Source organism: Balaenoptera physalus, assembly GCF_965194825.1.
Source record: "Balaenoptera physalus genome assembly, chromosome: 12".
Taxonomy (NCBI): domain Eukaryota; kingdom Metazoa; phylum Chordata; class Mammalia; order Artiodactyla; family Balaenopteridae; genus Balaenoptera; species Balaenoptera physalus.
This window is the reverse complement of record NC_138897.1, coordinates 70,958,070-70,977,497: the sequence shown is the minus strand read 5'-3', so window position 1 is coordinate 70,977,497 and position 19,428 is coordinate 70,958,070. Positions and strand designations below refer to the sequence as shown.

General features: G+C 56.7%; 1 protein-coding gene across 9 annotated transcripts in view; it reads right to left on the bottom strand.

The window, feature by feature from the left end:
* The window catches only part of SLC2A11 (solute carrier family 2 member 11), a 27,223-nt gene extending 7,795 nt beyond the window's left edge, over positions 1-19,428 (bottom strand). For 2 of the 9 annotated variants that reach the window (XM_082416312.1, XM_082416308.1), the window contains exons 1-11: positions 15,000-15,494; positions 12,289-12,387; positions 9,871-10,031; positions 6,670-6,794; positions 4,900-5,029; positions 4,235-4,383; positions 1,401-1,588; positions 1,167-1,277; positions 660-761; positions 499-574; positions 152-279 (exon numbers count right to left, since the gene is read on the bottom strand). In XM_082416312.1, the coding sequence (XP_082272438.1) occupies positions 152-279; positions 499-574; positions 660-761; positions 1,167-1,277; positions 1,401-1,588; positions 4,235-4,383; positions 4,900-5,029; positions 6,670-6,794; positions 9,871-10,031; positions 12,289-12,387; positions 15,000-15,176 (1,446 nt within the window). In that variant the 5' untranslated portion in view covers positions 15,177-15,494. Of the gene's footprint in view, positions 1-151; positions 280-498; positions 575-659; positions 762-1,166; positions 1,278-1,400; positions 1,589-4,234; positions 4,384-4,899; positions 5,030-6,669; positions 6,795-9,870; positions 10,032-12,288; positions 12,388-14,999; positions 15,496-15,532 lie in introns of those variants that run through there. The other 7 variants (XM_082416304.1, XM_082416307.1, XM_082416309.1 and 4 more) reach the window with 6 other exon arrangements.

Below are 19,428 nucleotides of genomic sequence, written 5' to 3'. Positions count from 1 at the left end.
GTCCTGATGAGGGACTCAACCCTCTTGGCTCAGATAAGCCCCATCCCCTTCAGTCTCACGCCTCCTGGATGGAGCCTCCCCTGGGGTTCTCATGCTGACAAGGACAAAACCTATGGCAGGGCCCCCGGGAGGGAGGGGGGGGCAGGCCTACCATGATGAAGGGGAACCCCAGCCCGACTAGGAAGAGCATGGTCCACATGAGCGCCCCGCAGACCATGTAAGCAGCAGGCCGGGTCATCTGGTCAAACAGCTCTGTGGCCAGGATCCCGGTCACTCCGGCTGGAAGGAGGAGTGGGGACAGGAGGCTGCCAGCCAGGGCTCCCTGGCTGGCCTTCCCCCAACCTTGTCCCAGACAGGAAAGTGGGGCCCTTCCAGCGCTCCTCCAGCCATTCCCTCCCAGAAGCCTGTACAGTGGGGAGAGGGCACACCCAAGCATCCTTCACCCAGACATCTGTGCTCCTTCAGCCGGGCCCAAAGGCAGGAGCTCTTCCCACTCACCAGGGCCAATGCCAAAGCTGAGGATGAAGGCAAAGACGCAGGACATGGCCAGGTAGGGCATCCAGGGGAGGGAGCTCTGAGGCAGAGGGGCGGGGGTGGGGGGGTGGTGAGGGGAGGTCAGAAGGGGCCCAGCCGCCCGGCCCTCATCCTCGCCCAGCTACCTGCAGGCACAGGGCCGCTGTGAAGACGCTCCCCCAGCAGGTCATCAGGCCGTACCCCACCATCAGCAGCATCCGTCGGCCCACCCTCTCGATCACCACACACTGCAAAGGAAAGGAGCCCTCACTGATTCACTGGTGTGGGCCACGGTCGCGGGTCCCTCGGTTTGCGGGCCAGCAGTGGGGAGGGGCCTCGTGAGGAAGCTGGGGAGGCGGGCGCGAGAGCAATTTACCGCTTCAGTGGATTAAGACATTATTAACTTCTCAGAGGACCTCAGTCATTCAACCTCATTCAGTTTCCCCATCTCAAAATGGTGGTGGGAGTGCCCGGCAAACTAGGTGCTCGATAAGCGCTTGCTAACTCGCCGTATTTTAACATAGCGACCTGAAGTGTAAGTGGCTTAGCGCCGAGGCCTGCGGTCCCCGGAGGGCCAGCACCCCGAGGGCCAGCACCCGCAAGGGTCCGCCGCAGGGCTGGGGGATGGGGTGTCATCCCGGAGGCAGACTCACGCTGAGCAGCGCCGCCAGCAGCTCGCAGCCCCCGGTCCCGATGGAGGCGTACTGGACCTTCTCTGGGGGAATCCGCGCCTGGCTGAACACTGCTGACGCATAGGCGTACACCTGCCGGAGGGGTGGGGCGGGGGGGCGAGAGGCCGAGGCGCACCGTCACCCTCCTGGACCCCGCTCCACCCCCTTCCCCCTCCCCTCTCCCCCCCCAACCTGGGCCTGGCGCGGACTGCTCACCGCGTCGTTCCCGCACAGCTCCATGACCCCGCCCAGCACCACCAGGCTCGCCACCTGCCTCCGCAGCGCGCGGTCCCGGAACAGCTCCCACGGGCGTCGCGCGCGCCGGCCCTGGCAGGCGGCGCGCTCCCGCTCCAACTCGGCCAGCTCCCCGGCCAGGTCCGCGGGGCCCCGCAGCCGCTGCAGCGCTGGGGGAGGGGGCAGGGCAGAGGACGCTGAGCTCCCCTCCCCCAGGCCCTCTGTGGCCCCCACAGTGAGCTGCCCACGCCCACCTCCTTTCGCCTTCCCGGGGTCCCCTTGGTCTGATAGGGATGATCAGTTCACAGCACCACGGAGCAGACAGGGCTTTAGAAACTCAGGGTTCTGCGGGTGCATCACACAGGACACGACAATTGTGGCAGATCTCCACTGCCGGCTCAGTTCTCCACCCCTCCCTGGGCCATGGGATTTGGCAGTTGCTCCCACTAAGGAGGTGTGTATACATCCGCCCCTTGGTGCTGGGCTCCGCCCTGCGACTCGCTCTGGCCCGTAGAATTAGGCTGTAGGAGGGCGTGCCGCGTGTTCCAATCCAGCCTCAAGAGACCTGCTGGTTTCTATTTGGTCTTCTGTCATCATCATAAAAACTTGTGGTGGGGCTGGCCCACTGGTCCCAGGAAAAAGCAGAGATGGCCCAGCTGGGACCGTCCTAGATCAACCAATGTCCAGCTGACCCACACCAGTGACAGAGCCTCCAGCCAGACCCAACCTTCATCAGCCAACCCCAGAGAACTCAGAGGCTTGGGCTAAGTAATTGCTTCCTTGGTCTCCCGTGGAGGTGCGACTGTTAGGCAGCAAGAAAAAAAACGGACTAAAAAAACCCCTGGTACGGGAGTAGGTGACGCCATAACTAGGACCTCTGACGTACAGTGTTGGTTCCTAACCAGGCAGAGGACGGTGAGGAGGCTGGAAGAATGAAAGCCCGTGTAACGTGCAAGAAACAAAACAGGTCTAATGAACTTCTGGACTTGGGCAAAGAGATCTCCAAGTGTCAAAAGCATGAACTAGCTGCCTTTACCTGAGTATTCTAAGCTGATTGTAAGGAAAATGAGCTCAAAAAGACCTTCAGAGGGAACACAATTTAATCAAATTTAACTTATTCCAGAGCTTGCTAGGTTAGTTAAATAAAAAAGAAAAAGAAATCTGTTTCTCATCTCTAGCTTCTCCATCTAGCAGAGTCCTAAGTTAAATCACAGCCTGAGAGCAAAGACTAAATCCAGAGCAAGGCCAGCGAGCCGTGGTCTGAGGGTAAAGATCAAATCGAGGGTATGGCTTACTGCAGTGCCTCATAGACCCTCCTGGCTGGAAAAACAGGCATTACAGAGGCTTAAGGGTATTGGTCCGCCGCAGCTCGACATGCCCTAAATTCCAGTAATTAGGTTGCAAGAGAGAAGCATGTCTAGAAAAGAATTGTGGGTGTGGCTTTCTGGCACATAAATCAAATGCACAGAAAATTCACATCATTTTTGGAGAAAGTTGTATTGACAGAAGCTCTGCCAGCCTGGATGAAAAGACACCAAGACAGTTTGAAATGTAAAGAGTTCTGTGCCCCAGTTTTCTATAGGTACATTTTCCAGGGCCCTCTTCTGGTGTCAAGGAAGGTGATAGAAAAGGAAGGACTTCTCGGTGGCCTGGGGGGCCCCTCCCTGGGGGCAGAGCCAGGGCTTCATGCAGGAGCACTCTCCATCCCAGGGCAGGGGAACCTGGCAGCGTTCTCCCAGGGGCACTCAGCATTGCTATGGATCGGCAACTGCTTTCTGCCTCCTTGTCGCCTCTTTTTTGAAAAACATTTTTTCACCAGTGTCTGCTGAGTGCGCGCGAGGCAGAAGACTTGTGTTTATCTCCTAGGTCTTTGGCTCAAGAAAAGGCATATATAGACTTGACATGATCTTAAGATCCTGGACTTCAAGCCTGATGCCATGATTGGGTGAGACTTGGTGGGGGTGGGGGGTGTTTCCGGATAGCACTGAGCATGTTCCTGCTCAGGGGAGGGACATGAATAATAATTGTGGCCACCATGGCAAGCTGGGAAGAATACATTAGTGGGCCCTGGTCTTCGCCCCTTGCCACCTGAGTGGAGATGCCATGGATTTTCCCATCTCTGGACTTTGGGTTCAGTGACGTGACTCTCCTTGGCTAATGGGAGTTTAGTGGGCAGGAAGGGACCAAAGGTTTGGAAAGTGCTTGTGCAGTTGGATCTGCCTTCTGGGCTAGTCTGTCAGTACCAAGAATGCGAGGAGCAGCGTGTGCAGCAGAGCTGAACTGCTCCAGCCCAGACCAGCCTCGACTGGCCAGCCCCAGCTGACCCCGACACCATGAGCCAGCCCAATTGAGATCAGCAGGGTCGTGCAAACAGCCCAGCAAGTAAATGAGTAGAAGATGCAGTAAAGGATTGCATGCTTTAAGCCAGAGATTTTGGGATTGTTCCTTCGGCATCATTATTGTGGCCATAGCTAACAGGGAAGACCATCAGCCCAGTTGGCATTGGGCCCTTGAGGTCTTACTCAGTGTTTCTTCATCTTGCATGTCAGGCAGGGGGCAGGTGGCGCTCCTTCTCTGCACCACCCTGGGGGTTCCCAGATGGCAGATGCTGGGTCTGTTCCATCCTACTGCCTTGGCGCTTGGGACAGCCCCTTGATAAAGAGCTCTGAAGGGATGGATGGATCATGAAATTGAGGCACAAAGAGAGGGATAGCTTTTCCTGAATAAATGCGACCCAGGAAATGAGGACCCACATGCTCTGGCCAGATGTGCCCCATGGTCAAGGGTGGTCTGGGGGCCCGAGGTCAGGGACTCACCTGCCAGACAGGCCTCGGAGTCTCCACAGTCAATGAGGAGGTAGCGTGGGCTCTCGGGGAGCAGGGGCAGGGAGGCCAGCTGGAGCACCCCAGGCACCAGGCAGCTGGCCAGCAGCAGAGGCCAGGCCTGCGGGCCACCCAGGAGCTCCCTGGGGAGACAGAGGAGAGGCTGGGCCAGATGCCTCCTTGTCAGAGCTCTGTCCCCTACCGGCCCCCCTGATGGCAGAGGGTCTGCATTACCCTGTGCCTCTTCCCAACCAGCTCTGGGTCTGGACACCCAGGTAGGGACCCGCGATAGGACAGGGTCATGGCCCCACCTCACCCCTGGCAACTCCTCTCCCCAGGGCTCTTCCCAGGGCACAGGGCTCTGCCCTCACCTCCCTTTTCTGGGATGAACAGGACACGCTCCCTTTAAAAGCCCAAACCTGCACCCTCTCCTCTTTGCTCCCTGATCCGGAGAGGCGAGAAGAGGGTGACTCACACCAAGTGTGGCTGACTGACACCACACTGGCCAGATGCACGTGGACAGGGTTTCAACGCCTTCATACAAGGAAGCAACGCCTTAATCCACTTGGGGGGTAGGGGAGAAATTTAGGTGAAGAAGGGCTTTCCCTGGCATCCCTCTAACCTCTCAGTGCACGTGGGGTGGGGGGGGCGGCACTTACCTGAGTCCAACCACCTGACCCATGACGATCCCCAGGGCGGTGAAGATGGCTGAGGTCATGGCCACAGCCCCTCGGAGCTCCTTGGGGGCGCTCTCCCCCAGGTACATGGGCTGGACGCTCATGCTCACACCTGGACATGAGCACAGCAACCGTCAGCCACAGGCTGCACTCCCACAACGCTTGGGCCCGCCTCCCCCCACCCTGCCCGCCCCCGCCGCGGTTTTGGCGCCACCAGCCCATCATCTACACGCACTGAGTGCTGCTCCCTCAGCTCAAGCGCTCTGATGGGTTCCTGCCCACCTGATGTAGGGCCAGCAGGACTCCAGTCAACTCCCAGGACTTCTGAGAGAGAAGCCCCATCTCCGGGAGGAGTGTGAGGGGCTCAGAGGGAGCAGATGCCCACCAGCGGCCCCGGCTCTCACCTCTCACGTCAACTACCACTGCATGTTCTCCCCCATCTTGGCTTCCCTGAGGACGCACCTTGCACCCAGGGCAGCCAGTGGGAAAATGGAATTGGATGGCGCCCCCACTGCCCACCCCAGAGGGTGACAGCCGGCAAAAGCTAGGAGGCCGCAGTACTGGGTCACCATCCACCTGGGAACCCGTCAGGGAGTGCTGCCCCATCCCCTCCCTGACGTGGGATCAGGAAACAGCCCTCAGCAAGGTCCTGCCTCTCTCTGAGCACTGGGTGGGGGGAGCTGGGAGGAAGGTGGGTGCACTGATTGCCAGAAGCTCTCCCACAGAGGTACACCCACTCTTCCTACAGAAAATTAGGGAGGGATTCCTTCTGTGCCAGGTACTCAGGGCACAAAGTTTGACCTGGTCCCTCTTCCCTGAAATGTGGGCTGTTCTGAGTGACTCACTTCTAATAAGTAGTCTGTGGCAAAACTGATGGTGTATGACTTCTGAGATCAGGCCATAAAATGCACTGGGACTGCATCCTTGCGCACACACGTGGGCTCCCTCTCTCCCATCACTTCCTCTGGAGGAAACCAGCCGCCATGCTGTGAGGACACTCAAGCAGCCCTACGGGGAGACCCATAAGCTGAGGAGCCCGGGCCTCCTGCAAACACCACACGAGAGCGCCATCTCAGAAGCAGGTCCTCCAGCCCCAGCCAAACCTCAGGTGACTGCAGCCCTGCCTGACAGCTTGATCACAGCCTCCTGAGAGGCCCCAAGCCAGGACCACCCAGCTAAGACACTCCTGGTTCCTAACCCAGAGAAACCATGAGTTAATAAATGTTGCTGGTCTTAAGCCACTAAATTGTGGAGTACTTTGTTTCACAGGAATAGATAACTAACTAATAAAGACATCAGCACCTGGCTGTATAAACAGTAGGAGTCAAGGGGGATTGTTGATGGGTGCCCCTAAAAACCCAGGTGGACACGCTCAAAATTCTGCTCCCTCCCATGACCCAGAGCCTGAGGGGTCCCTAACAGGCTACTCTGCTTCTGTAGGGAAGATCAGAGAGCTCGTCCTAGATGCCTTTTCATCTTGACTGCCAGGAAGCTCCCGGCTTAGAGGACTTCTGTTGGTTTAAATTTGGGGATGTTTGCCCTCCCATCCCTTACAACTTTTCCATTTTTCTAGATCCACTTTAAGTACCTAGTTATATGACCCTTTTAAGATAAATCATATCTAATCATTCTGCAAAACAAAAAAATGGTGGGCATGAATGGAAAACAAATCAATGAATGAAGGGAATAAAGAGGATACAGGAAAGAGTAGGAACAGAGGCAGGAGGGGATCCCCCCACACACACACTGTACCTGCGCTGACACCCACGAGCAGCCGTCCCAGCATGATCATCTCAAAGGAGCCTGCTCTGCGGCTGAAGCCAAACAGGGTCGCTGCGGCCATCATGAAGATGTTATTCACCAGCAGGGACTTCTTCCTTGGGGAAGCCAAACACAGGCGAGAGAGGTGGGTTCAGTCCTGAGGACCACCCCTGGGGACCCTTCTCTGAAGCTGCAGCCAGCCCTGATCAGACCTGTGTGTGCATGAGGGGACTGAGTCAGGAGTGTAAGCTACACGAACAGAAATGACGTTGGCCACTGTAGCTGGGGTCACTTGTGGGATGCCCCCAGGGGCCTACTCCCACTCCCCTCCTCCAATACGTCCCAAATTACTCTCCTTTCTGCCTCCGCCACTGCTTGAAGTGACAGAACTCGTATGGCTTTATCCCTACAGATTGAGCATTGCTCTCCTCAAACTCCTCTGTAAAGCGAAGGGCCTAATATCTGATTTCTCAGGCTCAAGGAAACCCTGGGGAGGAAGAACAGGGACTTCCGGAGTGAGGGAAGGGACACCTGGGGAGCCAAGTCCCTTCCCGTTTCCTCCATGCATTGCAGAGTCACTGCTCAGAACCTTCAGCATGGCTGGGTGGCCTCTGCGAGGCTGGTTCAATGGGACAGACGGCAAAACAGGAAGGGGCACTGGGCATGTCAGCAGCTCCACACGATGAGGTGTCAGCTCTGGGCTCCTGACACCGCGCTCAGAGGCGCCGTCATGCAGGTCACCCAAGAGAGGCCACAGGAGGTCATATGGCTCATGTACTGACAAGGAAATGAGCCACAGGAAGCCGCTGGCCTGCTCCAAACCAACAGCACAGGGGTGAAAGATGGGCCAAAGCTCAGATCCCCTGGCCTAGAGAATGGAGAATGACAGTGGATTATAACTTGATCCAGTGGTAACTCCAGTTGTGACTTATAAGCCACATACGGCTTCCTCACTGGTATAAATTAATAGAGTACTTCCAGGACTTTCCTGGTGGTCCAGTGGTTAAGACTCCACGCTTCCAATGCAGAGGGCACGGGTTCAATCCCTGGTTGGGGAAGTTCTGCATGCCGATGCTGCGTGGTGCAGCCAAAAACAAACAAACAAAAAAACACAGTACATCCATTGTAGCTATTTATCTGGTGAATGCATTTTGCTGCATTTCAATACACAGACGACAGCAGAAACACTTTACTTCCGCCCGGCAGGGAGAGTACTGCACCTTTACCGACCTCCTTAGGGACATGGCAGCTCTCCAGCTCTGGGCCACACCTGCTCCATGGGGAGCTGGCCCGCTGCTTTGATGACTTTATGCTGAAAGGACCTGGGGAAGAGGAAGCGGCAAGTGCACCCGACGTCATGGGAACGTACAAGCATGACAGAGTGGGAGCCGCCACACCAGTGGAGTTCCTGACGTGCGAGGGCACATTTCCTCCAAAGTGCGGGATGGCTTGCTGCCCTTCCTCTAAGAAGGATGGACAAATCTCAGATGGCTTCTTTCTACTTTGGAGGCAGCCTGTCCCACAGTGAATGTCGCGATCTGATACCTACACTTGGTGATTTGCAAACCTGGAAGCTGTGAGTAGAGTATGCCCTAGTGGGTCCAAACCAGCTGCCAGATGCTCCACCCCTTGACCCTCTAGACCTGAGAGATTGTGATGCTCAAAGTGCCTCCAAGGAGAATCACAGTGCAAGACCTAGGATTTTGGAGTAAAGCCACTACTTCAGTGAATTACTACCCCCTTAATCAGAAATAACTCCTGGCTGGTCACTAAGCCCTAGTGGAGAATAAACACCAGAATGGGGTGGTTGGCTTTTGTTTTAGCCAGCTGAGTCCTGGTTTTCTGTTACTTGCCGTTGATACTCCTGCTAAATACACAAACAGGTTATCTTTGCAATTTTGCTTCCAACAAAGGAGATTACATCAGTGAAAGCGGAAGGATGGGTGCCCATGGAACTCAGTATCGCATTAGGAACCCCGTCATTCAGAAGTAGATGACCTCAGAGGGTAATAACCTGCTGAAGGACCCACCATCAGGACTGCCATGCCCACCCAAGCATGAAGATGGGGGTCACCCTGATGGGCAAACAGCCTCAGCCGGTGGAAGTGCTGAACCAAGACAGGAGGAGAAAACCTGAGGATAGACGTCCCCGAGGCAGGTTTTGGAGTGACCAGCTCCAAAACCCAGGAGCAGGCCCTCTACCTATGTTTCCAGGTTCTGGATCATACGCTTTAAACTAAATTCATCCACTAGTTTCCTTTTCTTTGATTAGTTTCCCCTACACTTTCTTCTTTCTTCTTCCCATGAGGTGTCTTGAGGGCAGTTAAGTTTACCATTAAGTGTGTAGATTGCAGAATATCAACACGTTAATGGCAGGGCTGGCAGATTGGTCGTCACGTGGAAACTCTGCACTCAAGGAGGACACCTCCGTTGTGTCGTCCCTGGTGGCTGTGATGAGGCAGTGCCCTGGGTGGTCTCAGGAAGGACTGAACCAACTAACGTGAGGAGGGGCACATGGGGAGCTGAATATAATGGGCGAAAGGCGCTTACACGTGCTGGGTGGCCAGCCAAGGGGTGGGGGGACCATGACAGCCGCTTGTTTTTCTGCCCAGCCCTGCTTCTCTCCTGCTGTCTCACGGGTGTAGGCGTGCTACCCAAGATGGGCCAGGAACAACCCATCTCCCTTGATTCTGAGAGTGAGTGAAGATGCAGGAGGTGGAACGAGGCTGGAGCTGATGCGCTGAAGGCATCTCCCAAGAGGAAAGCCCAGGCTAGGGTGGCCTTGCATCTTGCCCTCCCCAGGCCTGGCTTTTGACCACTTCCTTTTGTCCTATGAGCTGCCCCAGTATCCTTTGCATTATCACAGCTTTCCATTCAGTCTGTCAGTCTGTCTCTCTTGTTTGCGACCCAAGATCTGCATCAGTTGGATACAAAGCGGGGCACTGGGGAGAAAACACCTGTTCACAGTCAGACAACGTGTGTTGTATTGGCAGCCATGGGTCCTCCCTCCCTCCCAGCATAGGACTCTTCCCTCTGCCACATCTGCTGGGAAACATGAGTCACCCGGTGAAACTGCAGGCAGAGCGGGAGGCCGGTGAGGAGTTGACTCGGGCCTGGGCCTGCCGGGCATCCTGCCCACACCCGGGGTGCCCCTCATTGAAGGGCATTTGGGGGTCCACAGGAAGCACTTACCTTCCCAGTGTGATGGCCATGGGGCCAGCAAGCAGCGCTCCCAGAAGGCCACCCACGGGGTACAGAGACACGATGAGGGACCACAGGAGCGGGACCAGCTGGTCGGGCAGCGGCCGGCCGGTTCGCATCCGCCACGTCTCATTGGTGAATTCCTGAATGTGCTGTGGACAGAGATGCCAGTCAGCCCCCCGGGGGCGGGGGCTCCCTCCCCACAACAGGCCTTCTCCCCACAGGCCCTGCCTCTGCAGAGCAGGCAAGTCTCCCCAGCAATCCTACTCCCTTCGGGGCAGGGCCGAACTCACCCAACTGCAGGGCACTGTGACGTCTCTTTCAAACACAGTGTGTCCTGGAGCTCAGAGCTGGCCAGTCTCTATGTGCCCCTCTGAGTCCACTATCAGCCCCCCTCCCCCACTTTTGGCCTGGGAAGCCACCTGTATGGGCCACATCAGCAGGCTCCCTTGATGACCAGCTTTCTGATGGACTTGGCCATCAGTGAGCATCAGCAGAGCAACAGAGAAGGCAGGAGGGGTGTTTGTCCCCAGGGCTCCTTCGCTGGGGGCACCTCAGGATTGCTGCAACGCCTGACCAAAAGACCCAGATACCCTCCTCTTGGTCAGAGATGAATGTCAGTATCTGGCTGGTCTTAGGCCTCCCAACAGGGCGTGAGGGAGGACGTGAGGATGACCAGGGGGTGTAGGTGAGCAGGCCACCTCAGGGTAATGGCTGTTAGCCTGGTGCCCGCCAGGTCCCTCTTGGGGAAGGACATGCCCGGGGGAGCTGGGACCAGGGCCAGCCTCCCCTGACATTGGCTTGAAATCCTCAAGGGTGACCATTCAAGGGGGTAGGGGAAGCCTCAGAAGCCAAGGAAGTCTCATTTGCAGGAGCCAGTGATGGCCCATGGGAAGCAAGGCCTGAGTGTGTCCTGCTGTGGGCAGATCCTTCTCCAGCCATGAAGTTTGCACTGAAGTGGACACTCGCATGCTTGTTGAATAAACAAATAAAAAAGCAAATGGAGCTCAGACCTCCCTTTCTAAACCCTTCATTTCATCCTCTTTTAAGGGACTGGGCAGCTATAGTTGTTTCTGCCCAGAATGTACTCCCATCCCCAACTTCTAAGCACCAACATGCTTTGAGAGAAATTCTTTCCCCTTGACAATTACAGCCCCCTATACAGTTGGTCACCTGACCCAGGCCTGGCCAATCAAAGTGCTCCACCCTCCTGACCACATGATTGGTCTAGTGGGCATGTGATCCAAACCAGCCAATCAGAGAGCATGTGATCCAAACCAGCCAATCAAACTCTTCCCCAGCCTTTCTTCTGGAACTAACAGGGAGGATTTCTGTTTGGGGGTTCCCAGTCCAGGACAGGAAGTGAGTCTGGTGACTGCTGCTCTCTTGCACTGGGTGGAGGATGATGCCCCGCAGGGATGGGAGAGCCCCAGTTCCGTCCTGGGACCTGTTTCCTGCAGCCCCACCTCCTTCACAGCTATGTGACAGGACACTTGCCCTTCTCACTTAGGTGGGATAGAGGTGGCTTCTATCAATGGGGCCGAGAGATTCATCCTTTCCACAGGCATTTACTGAACATCGGCACAGGCCAGGACAGAGTCAGGTGCTGGGGACTCAAAGATGACTTGGACACTGAGAGGAGACCAGCAGGAGGCTGAGACCAAGGGCTGGGGAGGGAGGGTGACTCCAGCTGGGGGACTGCTAAAGGAAGGCTTCAGGGAGGTGATGGCATTTGGGTGGCTCTTGAGGGGGTTCTTGCAGGTGGGGCAGAGAGGGCTTCCCATCAGAAGGAGACTTCAAGGAAGGGCTGGGTGCATTTGGGGAACTGCGTTTAACCTGCTTTGGTAGGAGAGTTGAGGGAACGAAGGTGGGAGACAGGTGGACAGGTTCTGATCCCAGGAGGCCTTGGACTTAAGGTGGATGAGTCTGTCCTTATTCCTGTAGGCACTGGGGAGCCACAGAATGTTTCTGGGCAGGGGAGTGGTTTGATCAAACTTGAGAGGATCTAGAAGGGGGAGGTCAAAGGCAGGGAGGCCAGTGATACAGGCAGGAGAGACGGGGTCTGAACTGGGATTGTGGAAGAGACCTGAGGAGAAATGGCTGGAAGCCAGAGGCAGTTAGGAAGGACTTGGTGTCCAAGAGGGAGGGAAGAGTCAGGGCGGACCCCAGTCACTGGGTGGATGGTGGAGTCATCTACTGACATCAGGGACTCAGGAGAACTTGCGAGTTTCAGGGGAGGATGCAGAGCTGGGTTTGAACTCTCAGGGCCTGTGGGACATCGCAGCGGAGGTGGACATGTGGGAGAAAGCGCCACCAAGTGGATGCTGGCCTGAAGATCTGCTGCAGGCAGCTGCTGGCCCTGGCCCAGCACCCACTGGGATGGTGACAGTGGGCACAGAAGGTACATACCGAAGTCGGGGCATTGATGATGGAGAGGTTGTAGCCAAATTGAAAAGTCCCACCAATGCCAGCCGCACAGATGGTCAGGAGCAGGACCCTGCCCTGGAACTGAGGAGAGAGGAGAGGACACAGAGTGCCTGATTACAGCCTCCACCAATCCCAGCACTGCAATCTATCTGAACCAGGCAATGATGGCTCCACTTTGCAGATGAAGAAACTGAGGCAGAGAGGAGTTGCCTAGGTCATGTGACTGGCAGGTAGCAGAGGCACCCCTAGCCTTCTGCTCTGAGTCCAGGATCTCGCTGCCCCTTCACCCCTGACAGCATTTTCCTGAGATGGACAGCCATTCCCGGCCCTCCTTGCTGGGCTGCCCCTGGGCATGCCTGCTGTGGCTCAGGGGACAATGCTTTGAGCTGGGGCCCCACAGGTGTGAAGCTCTGCCTCTGGCAGGACAGGAGACCCTGAGCTACAGTGACTCGCCCCAGTGAAACTCTCTCATCAGAGTGGCTGGGCCTCCCTCTCTTCCCTCCCAGCCTGTTCTGCCAGGAGGCTAAGAGGAGGGGCCACACGGACCTACATGTGTGGGGGCCTGGGGGGCACATGGAGCAGCAGAGAGCAGCCTGGGTCCCAGTGCCAGCTCTGCCCTTCCTCCCTCATCTTCTCTGAGTGGCTTCCTCACTGGCCCTGGTGATGATAATGCCTACCTTCAGGCTGGGGGACAGCCAATGCGCATGTGCACTACACACACCTGGTACAACAAAGGGCAGCTTTTCATCCTCATGCAGCGCCCTTAGAGATGGAGGGAGAACTCCCCAAGGCACCCAGCTCAGCGCCCTGATGCCCCATCATTAGGTTGGTATTTTTTCGGGGGATTCACAGGCTTATTTATATTTTTTCTCTTATAATTTTTAATTACAAAATAACATGCTCATTAAATTTTTTGAAAATCCAGTGTACACTGACAGTTCTCCACTCTCCCAAAGAGCAGTGAACTGCTTCCCTCAGATATTTTCTGAGACATTCACAAAGTAGTTAACTATACAAAAATCAAATTGTTGATCTTTTCCTAGTAACTCTATACTACCTTTCTTGCTCGGGCAAATTGTCCCTCAAATATAAAGCACTGTGTCATATTTATTATTTTTTTAATACTTAAATACAAGTTTCAAGTCAGAAGGATGTTTGCCTAAGGGCTCTCTGAAGAATTTCCAGAACCTGAAGACTACTTACTCATTCATCAGTGAAATACCAAGTGCCTGTCCCAGCCAGGAACTGAGCTGGGAGGCAGATACAGCGGGGCAGGGGGAGGGGGGGGGGAACGACAGACCTGCTTTCACCGTATTGTGAGAACCTGGCCTGGGGGTGGGGAGGTAGAGGAAGAGGCTCTGAGGGCAGGATCCTGCCAAAGATCTTGCCACAGGTCTGCAGGCAGGTCTATGACAGGCACCCTGGCTGCCCGCAAGTTCCTACAAGGTCTAAGTAACTTCCTCCCAAGCCTGAAGCCATAGGGGGAAGCCAGGTGAGAACCCAGGAGTCCCGTCTCACTGGAGTCACTGGAAGCACCCTGCTGGGCTGCCCGGAGGTGAGAGTTCCACTAAGAGAGCAGATCTGCAGGAAGCAGCAAGTCACGCACCACCTGATGAGAACTGAGCCCATGTGGCAGGGGTGCTGGCAGGTCTCCAAGACAGCATAAATTACTTCATTCCATGAGATCGTGCATGGAGATTGCCTAGTCCTCTGACTGGTCATGAAAAGCATTCAGACATTAGCTATGGTGGTGATTATTGTCCGTGAATAAAGATTTCTTGCCTCCCTACTGTGGGCAATAAATCTACAGTTCTAGGTGCTGGGGATATAGTAGTGAACAAAAGAGACGAAATCCGTGACCATTCCAGCGGGGGAAGACAGGCGGTAACAAATGAACAAGGAAAATACATAGTATGTCAGCTGTGCGACATAGACAGAAAGCAGGGGAAGGTGAGATGGGATGTCTGGAAAAGGTGGTCAGGGAATACGCCATGAGAAGGGGACATCCGCACAAAGACTTGAAGGAGGTGAGGGGAAGGGCCATGCAGATCAGCGCCGGTTGGCGGGGGAAACCCTGAGGTGGGGTGGTGAGCGGTATAGGCTTGCTCTTCCCGCTGCCCCGCCCCCTCGGTGCAGCAGGACGGGAGGACGGAGTTTAGAACCAGCGTGGAGGAGATGAAGGTTGGGGAGAGAAGTGAAGGTGGGAAACAGGCCCAGGACGGGATGAGGCGGCCAGGACTGCAGTGCCCAGGGGCTGCTGCTTCTGGGGGCGTGTCCGGCCCGCACGAGGACCAGAGGGATGCTCTCCTGGGACGCGGCCGGTGCGCAGGTCCCGCACACTGCGCCCCAGCCCAACACTGCGCGTGAACACCTGCTCTTGTTCGTCTGGGCCGAGCACCTAGCTCCACTGTGCAAACAAGGATCAGATACTTCTGTACACTGGACGCGTTCGTTGAGCCTTCCCGAGTGCACGCCAGTCCGCAATCCCTCATCCGAGAAGCCTGGGCCGGCAGGTCTCGGAATTCAGAAGTTTGCGAAAAGCGGATCGGCGTGGAAGAGGGAGGCGCATGCGTAGTGGGCGTTTGCGAAGGCTCGCTCAAAGCTTACCTTAGCCAGAGCGCGCGGCCGAGACACGTGCGCAGGCGCACAGGGCGTAAAGTGGGTGGGGGGCTGGGGTCCCGCGAGCGGGTCACCTGAGTCCGAGGCTGTAACGGCGGCTCGTGTTCATCCTCCATCCCTCCCTTTCTGCAGCTCTGAAGGGGAAAAGCCACTAACTCCTTCCTCGGCCGAGCCTGTGGCCCATCTCCGCAGATCGGAAGGGGGCTCAGGTCCGAAGTCACCACGGCCAACCCCTGAATCCGCCTTCGCATGTCTTGGCCGGCGGCTCTGATCAGCGCACTCCAGACTCCCCCGAAATCCCGGCCCTGGCCCCTAGTCCCCTCGTCTCCTCCCCCGCTGCCGCCTCCGCCTCCGGAGTGACTCTCAGCCGGTCACTGCTGCGCTCCCCTTTGGACCTCCGCCGCCGCCCCTTCCGGCGCCTCTGCCCGGCCTCCTCTCACCCGAATCTGGCGCCCCCGCACGCCTCCGGGAGGCCCCTGTCCCCAGGCACTATGAGGGCCGAGCCCTTGATTCTGCACAGACATCCCCACTCTCCTCTAGTACAGGTGTCCCCGCCCTTTCCCCCCGGAGGAGGGACAGGATTAGGAGGGCCAAAAGGTAGACCCACCAGTCTGGAGAGCTCTCATCCGTCCGTCCTGGCAGAGCCAGTGACTTGGAACGCGGATGGGAGACCCAGTCTCGGGTTGCAGCCCGGGGATCCATTCCGTGAGAGGCCAGCCCGGCCTATGCGACAAGATTAGTCCGGCACAGTGAACCCTGTGAGATGAGGAGCCACCGGGTCCACTGGGCAGGATTAATCTTTTATTTCTCAGGGCTTCTCAGGTCCTTCATGAATCCAGGAGGTGGATTAAGGCCAAATCGAAACCAGACTTGCCAAAGATGCTATTTGTGGTCATGGAAACATAGACCTGAAAGTGACCCTAGGAAGTCATCTGAGCAAAGACTGTGATAGGACATACACCAGAAGGGATACTGTTTTATTTTTGCTGCCCTGAACTTTTAAAAGTTTCTAAAAAACATCATGCATTTTTAAGGAAAAATATCGATACAATAAATAAAATATTAGCAGTTGCTAAGTGCACGCCTTTCTGCATCTCTGCATCTATTGAGGCGATCCACTGCTGTGATAATACCCTCTTCGCTCCCTCCCCGCCACCCCCCCCCCATGGACACCTCGCTGGAGTCAGCCCCCCAGTGCGTGGGCTCCCCAGCCACTAATTATTATCCTTAAGCAAGGGAGCTTGAGGTTTCTCTTTGGCAAACATTAATCAGGAGTTTAACCTTGAGTGTGTGAAAGTCAAGGTTGTGAGTGTTTGTGGCTGCCCAGTGCTGATAGCTAATCCTCTCAACGTCCCTGAGACTCCACAAGGTGGAGTCTGTGTCCGCCCCCTGCAGCCCTGCTGGAAGTCGGGGCTGGGCTTTCAGATCTCCAAGTCCAGCGCAGACCCTACGGGATGGGGCCGCCAAAACACGCCTGAGTCAGGGGAGCGTGGAAAGACAACCCCCACGCGTGCCGACTCCTCCTCCGAGGAGCTTCGCGCGTGGATTCCCACCCAGTCTTGGTTTCCCTGGTGAGAAGGCAGAGGTGGGGGTGTTACCAAATCTTGGCTCCCTGTCCACCGATGCCGAATAGAAATAAGGAGACAGAATTTGGAGGAAATAGAACAGAGTAGCTTTATTCCTTTTGCCAGGCAAGAGGGGAACACAGTAGGCTAGCGCCTCAAGAACTGTGCCCCCCTCCTTGGGGAATCGGAGAAGATTTTATATGTGGGGCTTGCAGTCCGGGGTATATGATAAGGATCAAAAGTAGCGAAGGTCTTGCATTTCTTTTCTTCTGCAAATTCATGGCCAAAGCTGGCATCAGGCTGCTCAGCAACCAGGTCTGGTGTCCCTGAAGTTATCGGCTGGTGACCTTCTTTCTGAAATGAAGAGTGCTACAAGGGAGTGTAGAGGGAGAAGAAATGCCAGGTGCAAAGGGTAATTTGTATGGAGTCAGAGAGTAATCAGCTTTGTGAAGGACAAGTCTAGCTACAAGTGTTTATTAGTAGTAATAGCTGAAGAATAACCAAGATTACTTAACTCTTTCAGGCCTGTTTATATAGTTTCCCCAGCCTGTTCATTGTTTCCTTATTTTCCTTATTTATCAGAAAATTCTCATGTCTATTTTTGCTGCGACAGGGGCAAGGGAGGAGGGTTGGCCTGCTTTCAGCCACCAGTGCTCAGGACCTCCAGGAGGGAGGCTAACGTGGGTGGTGACGCCCCTCCTCCGCCATGGGAGCCACGACCCACGCTCCCTCCTACACTCCGGAGCCTGTCACTCTGCAGATGGGGAAACTGAGGCCCAGAGCTGGCGGGGAGGGGGGAATAGGGGGATCCGCCCCCGGCACTCAGCTGGAGGCAGGGAACACGGCGGCTCGCACCGAAGGTAATCGATACAGCAAAGCTGGCTGGAGGGCTCCACCGGGTCCGCGCTCCACCGAGCCCCCGGCTGCTCCTACCCGCGCAGAAGCGACGAGGCCGCCTCGTCGGCCCGAGCCCGCCCCAGAAGGTGCCTCCACTGTTACCCGGGCCCGGGGACTCCCCTGACCCCCGGATTCGGCCTCCAGACCCCATTTAGCCCTCCCGGGCCGCCCCCGCCAGTTGCCGGGATCCGTCCCCGCTGCCGAGACCGGCTCCGGCCGCGAGGGGGCGACAAAGCCCGCGCTTCGGGAGTTGGCGCGGCGGGTCGCCAGACCTCTCGGGGCTCCGCGGTGGCAGGGAAACCAAGAGGCCTGAGCCAGGGCCCCGCCAGGTGCGGGGAACTCCGGGGGAAGCTGCCCCCACGCCCCTGGGCGCCGAGTCCTGGCCGAGCCCGGGCGTCCCCTGTTCCATGAGCCCCAGGTGGTTTCGCTTTCTTGGTCGGGCGCACCCAGACCGCGCCCCGCTGGGGGGGAGCGGTGGGGGGTGCAGGGCCTTGGTCGGAAGCTCGGAGGTCTGACACCCAGCCCACCCTGCCTCTGCCTCGCTGTGTGCCTCCCCTCTCTGCTCCATGAGGGGTGGGACAGGAGTCTGGATGGTGGCCTAACCCCTGGAGCCTGGGCTCAGGCTGGCCCCCATGGTCCCTGGTCTCTCCTTCAAAGCCCATCAGCTGGGCATCCATCACCGGGTGGGTGGTGGGTGGGCTGACCTGCTTTGACCCGACTGCCTCCCCTCTGACCTCAGCGTCTTCATCTGTCAGCTGTGCTTTCCAGGAAGGGCTGGGGAGTGGTTCAAGGCCCCTCCTCCTTGCAGCCTTCCCTGTTCCTCCCACTTGGACTGGCAACTCTACTCCACACCAGGAGCCTCCCAAGGAGGCACTGGCTGGAGTTCAGAGGCCAGCTGACCTTGGGCACCAGGCTGTCAGGGTGGGCAGTGAGCCATCACCAAGCACAGCAGGCCGGCCACAAGCCTGGCTGCAGCTGATACCAATGGGGTACCTGCAGTCCCAACAGGTACTTCCTCTCTCCATGCTCCATTTGCTCACCTGTAAAATGGGGACATCATGACAACTGACCTGCCCCCTGCACAGGCCCTGCGCCCTCAGGCCCCAGGTGTGTCTGTTGACTGCCTGCACTGAGCATCCTGAGGGCAGGTACCGTGCCCTCTCTTGATCTCCAGACAGACCCTGCCTGTGGGTAGGTGAACACGGGGGGGCTGCAGCCTGACTGAGTGTGGAGGGCAAGGCCTAGGGGCAGCCCCTGCAGGCTCTACCCCAAATCCAGCTTCTCCCTCCTCCTCAGAGCTGGCATCCACTCCAGTTCTGGGTCACATTTCCAACTTAACGATTAAAAACTAAGAAAGAAAGAGGAAACCCCAAGCAACAACCAGCCGAGCAGCCCCTCCTGGCCACCCTTTGATATTTGAGGACTGAACAGTGGAGCTGATTGAGGATAGGAGATTTAAAGCCATCTTAATTAGAAGCAAAGAATGTCCTCGGGGTTGGCTGTTCTAAAAATACAGCTGTGCCCACATCTGGAGGGGAAGGGTGGGAGGCGGGGGGTGGGGATGGCGGTTAGACAGAGTCTGAAGTGCTGACGCCTGCATTCCCTGGTGGGGGAGGCCCCCTCCCAGCAGGGCCCATGGTGGGGGAAGAGGGGAGGACACCAAAGCGGCCAGTCCCCTGTGGCTGGGCCACCTGGTGCAGGTTTGGGATGGAGCTGAACAGGCAGCCCACCCCTTCCTGGGCCCACCCTCACCCCTTCCCCATGCCCTCCCCACACCCCAGCCTCAGTTTCCCCAGGGTCCTGGTTAACGCCCGCTGCTTCTTTCACCAGCCCCTGCCTGACATAGGCACAGCTTCTGACCGGGGAGGGGATTTTTCCTGGGTTTGATAATGAGTGCTATTTGTTACCTTTTATGAACTTGTTGCTTGTTTTGTGTCCTCATTCTAAACAAATGAGGTACTTTTGTACCTAATCTTGGATTTGCAATTTTGCATTTGTTTTCTTAAAGAGGCCCCAATACCTCACACAAGTGAAGGGCGTT